At 45.4% G+C, this 7612-nt stretch overlaps 1 protein-coding gene across 2 annotated transcripts in view; it reads right to left on the reverse strand.

Moving 5' to 3' along the window:
- Positions 1-7370: 7370 nt before the first annotated feature.
- si:ch211-51c14.1 (protein kinase C and casein kinase substrate in neurons protein 3) overlaps positions 7371-7612 on the reverse strand; it is a 17548-nt gene continuing 17306 nt past the window's right edge. Inside the window, exon 10 of one of the 2 annotated variants that reach the window (XM_024143003.2) lies at positions 7371-7576. In XM_024143003.2, coding sequence (XP_023998771.1) covers positions 7467-7576 — 110 coding nt within the window. In that variant the 3' untranslated portion in view covers positions 7371-7466. The remainder of the gene's footprint in view (positions 7577-7612) is intronic. The other variant, XM_024143004.2, reaches the window with a different exon arrangement.

A 7612-nucleotide genomic window follows, 5' to 3' on the forward strand; every position in this document is an offset into this window, starting at 1 on the left:
TACTGTCTCTCGCTCGCCCTGCCCCTTCCCTTCGCCCCCGTCCTGCTCCCTCCCACTTGGTCTCTGCCGCCCCCTGGCTCCTCTTCCCCACCTTTCTTCCTCTCGCCGCCCCCTGTCCTTCTTCCCCACCTTCTGCGTCCTCTTCGCCCCTGCTTCCCCCCCTGGTCTCTGCGGCCCTGGTTCCCCCACCTTCTGCGTCCTCTCGCTCGCCCCCTGCGTCCTCTTCCCCACCTTCTGTCCTCTCGCTCGCCCCCTTGGTCCTCTCCCCCCCCTCTTGTGTCCTCTCGCCCACCCCGGTCCTCTTCCCCACCTTCTGGTCCTCTCGCTCGCCCCCTGCGTCCTCTTCCCCCCCCCCTCCTGTCGTCCTTCTCGCCCGCCCCCTGGTCCTCTTCCCCACCTTCTTCCTGCGCGCTCGCCCCCTGGTCCATCTCCCCCCCCTCTCTGGTCCTCTCGACCCGCCCCTGTCCTCTTCCCACCTTCTGGTCCTCTCGCTCGCCCCCTGGTTCCTCTCTCCCCCCTCTGGTCCTCGCCCGCCCTTCTCTTCCCCACCTTCGGCGTCCTCTCGCTCGCCCCCTGGTCCTCTCCCCCCCTCTGGTCCTCTCGCCCGCCCCCTGTGTCTCCCCACCTTCTGGTCCTCTCGCTCGCCCCCTGTTCCTCTTCCCCACCTTCTGGTCCTCTCGCTCTCGCCCCTGTCCTCTTCCCCACCTTCTGGTCCTCTCGCCCGCCCCCGTGTTCGCTCCTGAGCTGGCTGACTCAGCCCCTGTCTTTCCTGTAGCTACCAGCAAGCCCTGTTTGTTCAACCCTGGTCGTTAATCCTCCCTTTGCCTATAACAGGGAGTTGTGCTTCTCCCCATTCTCCCTGTGGGCCGCAGGGGATGGGGTTTCATCTCCTGTTGGGGCGCAGGGGGATTGGGGTTTCATCTCCCTGTGGCCGAGGGGGATTGGGGTTTCATTCTCCCTGTGGGCCTTAGGGGGGATTGGGTTTCACTCTCCCTGTGGCCGTAGGGCGGATTGGGGTTATTTCCTGGGGCCGTAGGGGGGATTGGGGTTTCATCCTCCTGTGGGCCGTTGGAGGATTGGGGGTTTCATCTCCCTGTGGCCGTAGGAGGGATTGGGGGTTTCATCTTTCTGTGGCCGTAGGAGGATTGGGGGTTTCATCTCCCTGTGGGCCGCTAGGAGGATTAGGGTTTCATCTCCCTGTGTGGGCCGCAGGAGGGTCGTGGGTTTTCCATCTCCTGTGGGCCGTATGGGGATTGGGGTTTAATCTTCCTGTGGGCCATAGGGGTGTGGGGTTCATCTCCCTGTGGCCGCGTAAGGGGATTGAGGTTCTCCCCTGGAGGTGTTGTTGTGTATCTGAGAGAGACCAGGGGGGATGGTGTGGGAGCCCATCTGGGAGTGCTGTGTACTGACAAGCTGGGAGAACGCTCATCTCTCTCTACCCCGTGTCTTTCTAACAGGGACGGTGAGTCATTTCTACACACACCGTCTGTGTTTACATAGTGGATACCCAACCACACAACACCCACACACACACACACACACACACACACGAAATACAACTTCTATGTACCACCCTGCTAGACCTGAATTGTATCAAAGAAGACATATGAGTAACACAGCATAATTGACATACTCCCTCTCCCTTTAACATACACTCAGCATTATATGAACATTATTGATACACACAAACATATTCTTTCGATTTGCCTTCAAGGAAACATCTTGCATATTCTCATTCATCTGCAGACAGACATGCACTGAGTCAGACTAACACCAGTTCCAGGGCTTTTAATTATGTTTTTTCCAGCAGCTCTCTCCATGCAACCCAAAGTTCTGCTTGTCACAACAAAACATGAAAGCGGAATAAAGACATTTTCTCTCAATATGCTGCTACACCAGTGAGCATATTTCTCCTTGAGAAAGGACCGCTGCTGTATGCTGCCAATCTGATCCTTTCTTTCTCTGGTACTGCGATGTATTGGTTCCGTCCCTGTGGGGTCGCATGTCGATCTTTCTACCTTGTAGTTGTGTATGTGTGTGTGGAATTTGTGTAGTTGAATTTCATTTGAACGAGACAGAGAGAGAAACGGAGAGACAGAGAGCGGGAGAAGGAGGATCCACACAAACAGAAGAGATCTAGGGGAATGCGATCAAATCACTCTTCTAAGACAAATTATATATAATTCATTACCGTGACGAGTAGCCCTGTAAACTGACTCCTCTCCATTGGACTGTCTTCGTTGGTGACTGCGTGTGAGTGGCAGGAGATGTGATGTATGACTGTTTCATAGTAAATACAGAGGCAGAGACTATGTACTAAGAGTGGTTTGGCCACATGTTGACCTGACTAAGATAAATGGGTGACCACTATTGGCCGGTTTGTCTTTGAGAGCTCACTGGCGTCAATTTCAATGGATGTCAGGGGACCATTTGCATGTAAATGAGCTGTTTCCAATCATAATTGCCGTGACAAAACAAGTGAGTGTTAATTGTTATGTGTTGGATTAGCACTTACTGTATAAAATTAGCTCTCTTTAATGAATATAAATTAGCTGAATTCTATCTCTGTGGATAGGAGGGAGGTGCATCCCAAGCTGAGATAATAAGCTGTGCTCTGATTGGCCAAATGAAGACTCAGAGGTAAGCTTATGGATAGCAAGGGTGTCGGACTACAGGAACTTAGAAAACGGAATCCCTACAAGGTGAAGGTAACCTTGGGGTAGCTGACTCTTCGTCCATGGATACTTATGCACCCTTAAGATGATGTAAAAGATGAGGTGAATTCGTCATTTGATTGATGAACTATCCTCTTAAGCGTCTTTCCCCCTCAGAGTGCATCATTAGGTTGTGTTCTATCACACTGTATTTGTGCAAGTCTAAACCATCACGACACACAAGCTGCTAATAATGCATGTTTGCTTGCCTTCATAATGAAACAATGAGGATGTGGAGAGGCGCAACAATCTATCTACTATATCAGCTACCTGTCAATTCAGTAGTCCAGAGTTCAAAGGTCACAAACCAAAATGAGAGTAATTTCACAAAAATTAAATTAAAATCCAACAGGAAGCAGGAGAGTCACTATAACACAATCAGAAGTCCTTACGTCGATGAGAGTAGCTCCTCAGGTAGTTACAGTTCCCTCAGGAAATATATTCCAAAGTCAGGTTTTGTAGTCTAGGCACAACTTACTCAACTATTGTTACTTTCAAAGTTTTAAACAACACATTTAATTCAGTTGGTTTCCTCACACCAACCACGGCCTTTTTTAAATATTTTTGTCATTATTACTTTTTTTAATTTTTAATTTATCATTTTATGCGCCCTTTTCTCCCCAATTTTTTCGTTCTGGCCGTATCCCAAGTTCGCCTATAGTAATTACTATCTTGTGTCCGCATCGCACAACTCCGCTACGCGGGCCTTCGGAGAGCACGAATACATGGTCTGAACAGGTCCCACACACTTTCTATGTACCTTACCCTGCTAGACTGAATTGTATCAAAGAAGACATATGAGTAACACAGCATAATTGACATACTCCCCTCTCCCTTTAACATACACTCAGCATTATATGAACATTATGTATACACACAACATAAAAACATGCATTCTTTCGATTTGCCTTCAAGGAAACATCTTGCATTCTCATTCATCTGCAGACAGACATGCACTGAGTCAGACTAACACCAGTTCCAGGGCTTTTAATTATGTTTTTTTCCAGCAGCTCTCTCCATGGCAACCCAAAGTTCTGCTTGTCACAACATGAAACATGAGGGAATAAAGACATTTTCCRAATATGCTGCTACACCAGTGAGCATATTTCTCCTTGAGAAAGGCCTGCTGTATGCTGCCAATCTGATCCTTTAGCCCRCTCTGTTGGCTGCCTGGTGAACTGCAGATGAGTCTGCATGGGTGCATGTCCATCTTTCTACCTTGGTGTGTGTAGGATATTAAGTGTAGTTGAATTTCATTTGAACGAGACAGAGAGAGAGAAACGGAGAGACAGAGAGACGGAGAGAAGGAGGATCCACACAAACAGAAGAGATCATGAGGGATTGGATCAAATCACTCTTCTAAGCAAAATTATATAATCATATGACACCGGAGGTAAAGCCACTGTAAACTGACTCTCTCCATTGARTGTCTTCGTGGTGACTGCTGTGAGTGGCAGGAGATGTGATGTATGACTGTTTCATAGTAAATACAGAGGGCAGAGACTATGTACTAAGAGTGGTTGGCCACATGTTGACCTGACTAAGATAAATGGGTGACACTATTGYCCGGTTTGTCTTTGAGAGCTCACTGGCGTCAATTTCAATGGATGTCAGGGGACCATTYGCATGTAAATGAGCTGTTTCCAATCATAATTGCCYTGACAAACAAGTGAGTGTTAATTGTTATGTGTTGGCATTYSACTTACTGTARAAAATMAGCTCTCTTAATGAATATAAATWGCTGAATTCTATCTCTGTGGAATAGGAGGGAGGTGCARCCAAGCTGATAATAAGCTGTGCTCTGATTGGCCAAATGAAGACTCAGAGGTAAGCTTATTGGATAGCAAGGGTGTCGGACTACKYGYAKRTWYYAAKRGYAWRCCRWKKAYGMMYAYGMWAKCRTMGGGMTAGCTGACTCTARGGTTCCATGGACTACTATGCACCCTTAAGATGAGGTAAGATGAGGTGAATTCGTCATTTGGATGAACTATCCCTTTAAGCGTCTTTCCCCCCTCAGAGTGGCATCATTAGGTTGTGTTTCTATCACANAGGTAAGATGAGGTGAATTCGTCATTTGGATGAACTATCCCTTTAAGCGTCTTTCCCCCCTCAGAGTGGCATCATTAGGTTGTGTTTCTATCACAATGTATTTGTGCAAGTCTAAACCATCACGACACACAAGCTAATAATGCATGTTTGCTTGCCTTCACAATGAAACAGTGAGGGAGTGTGGAGAGGGCCAACTATCTATCTACTATATCGAGCCACCTGTCAATTCAGTAGTCCAGAGTTCAAAGGTCACAAACCAAAATGAGAGTAATTTCACAAAAATAATAAAATAAAATCCAACAGGAAATGCAGGAGAGTCAATCAACACAATCAGGAAGTCCTTGGTGATAAAAGGAAGTCATTGGTGATGATAGAAAGTCCTTGGGGGTGATAGGAAGTCCTTGGTGATGAAAGGAAGTCCTTGGTGATGAAAGGAAATTCTTGGTGGTGAAAGGTAGTCCTTGGTGATGAAAGGAAATCCTTGGTGATGAAAGGAAATCCTTGGTGATGAAAGGAAGTCCTTGGTGATGAAAGGAAATTCTTGGTGATGAAAGGTAGTCCTTGGTGATGAAAGGTAGTCCTTGGTGATGAAAGGTAGTCCTTGGTGATGAAAGGTAGTCCTTGGTGATGAAAGTAGTCCAGTGATTACATTTCCCCAGGAAGATAATTCAAAGGATCAGGTTTTTACAGCACAATTACTCAACTATTTTACTTTCAAAGTTTTAAACAAACATTTAATTCATTGTTTCCTCACACCACCACGGCCATTTTGACCCATCCTTCCTACTCACATGACCCCATACAGGTGGGGTATCATTTTGACCAATCAACAGATGTTAAACTATGTGGCATACAAATAATGGCATGGTTCTAGATGTACAGTAGACGTTCGATTTATGTTTTACCTGTAATACATAACCTTTATTTCTGTTGAATTCCATATCACATTACAATGATACCATCTGTTTGTTGCACTGCTGTGCCACTTACTATGTGCAGTCCTTTGAATACAGAATCATCAACATCCAGAGCCATGGGTGGTGTGTTTGAATTCTGACCATATGGTGATGTCACTTCCCATCTGGCTGAGAGAGGTGACATCACAGGCAGATGAAGAGAAGAGCTTGACCTGAACTAGGTCCAGGATGCCTCGCTCTACTGTACTCTGCTCTACTCTGACACAGTCTGTGATACACACTTGGGAGCCAGAGATGTCTGTGTCTGACTGTCACTCAGACTGACAACTCCACTGATGTGGCACCATAAACATGCTCCAGAGCCCTGTTCAACACCCAGGCCGATGGTATTCACACACACATACACACACACACACACACACGGCTGTAAGCACTTGTATACACACATTCACACACGCACACTCAAACACACACACACATTTACTGTACATTTAGCCATTCTCTTCGGTGTATGTGTAAATAAACACTGTAGATACTGTAGGTATTGTAGAACAACACCAACACAATCATTAAATGTGTCATCACTTGTCATCTCCTGTCCCAAGAACACGGCAACAAAAGTTATCAACATTCGTTTTGTTTCATTTTATTCTTTAGAAAGGCACTTACAGTATGAAAGGCTCAAATATACTACTACAATAGACAATGAGGGCCGAGGCTTACCTTTCACACACATGCATGTATAGTACACACTCTCATATACACACACACACACATGCATGTATAGTACACACTCGCATATACACACACATGCATGTATAGTACACACTCGCATATACACACATTTAGAAATGGAAAAGAAAAACCCGAACGTGGACAGGCCCAGAAATGGCATCCTATCCTTCACTTTGGCAAAGTTTCTATTAAGGGTAGTTGCCATCAAGAAGGAGATCCCAATCCTGTCACATCGTACTTTTATAACACACACAGGCTACAGGAGACATTACTGCTCATACTATTACTGATAAGGCTAAAGGTATTGATGAATTGTGCTCATTGTCAAAGTTTCACTCCGTTCATAATAATCACTGATTAAAGCCTGTCTAAGCACTGTGATAAGCACTTATTTCTACATAAATATATGTTCCACTAAAGCGAACAGGAGAGTTTAGCTCTATAAGAACAMCAAACATAGAGTATGGCTTCAGCATCAAGTGGTGACATGTACAATACATGTACGTACCAATAGAATCAGCATCGCATCTCTCAAATTYTACAAAAAAGGCATCATACATCATATAGCTTTCATATAGGTGTCTCAGGTAAATATATTAAACATTTTCCAACACATTTTAAAGAAGAAAAAAACCAGGATATTTGATGCCGTGTAGGTATGCCAAAAGTTCCTTCAGAGCTATCATATCCCCATAGTGTATTCTCTTTGGGTGAAAGCTTTCCTGCAGATAGCATGGGCACTTTTTTCATTTATTATTATTTATTTATTCATAAAAAATGTTTTACCTTTATTTAACTAGGCAAGTCAGTTAAGAACAAATTATAATTTACAATGATGGCCTACCGCGGCCAAACCCTAACCCGGACGATGCTGGGCCAATTGTGCGCCGCCCTGTGGGACTCCCAATCACGGCCGGATGTGATGCAGCTTGGATTCATTAAGGAACAGTACACATCAGCTGAGGATCATTTTAGACACAATGTTTCTTATCAAAATGAGTCACTTTCATTTTCCTTCTATCTATTTATTTTTACAAACATTGTGGTGTAACTACACCGTCTCTACATAGTTGGCTGGGTAGAGTCCCTCTCTCCCTCCATCCTTCATCCCTCTACACCAGCCCTGGTCATCCTCATCCTCAGTCTTCAGAAACTCCTCACCTGGAGGGGAGAGATGGAGGATGGTCATAATATATC

This window comes from Salvelinus sp. IW2-2015, unplaced genomic scaffold (assembly GCF_002910315.2).
Source record: "Salvelinus sp. IW2-2015 unplaced genomic scaffold, ASM291031v2 Un_scaffold3586, whole genome shotgun sequence".
Taxonomy (NCBI): domain Eukaryota; kingdom Metazoa; phylum Chordata; class Actinopteri; order Salmoniformes; family Salmonidae; genus Salvelinus; species Salvelinus sp. IW2-2015.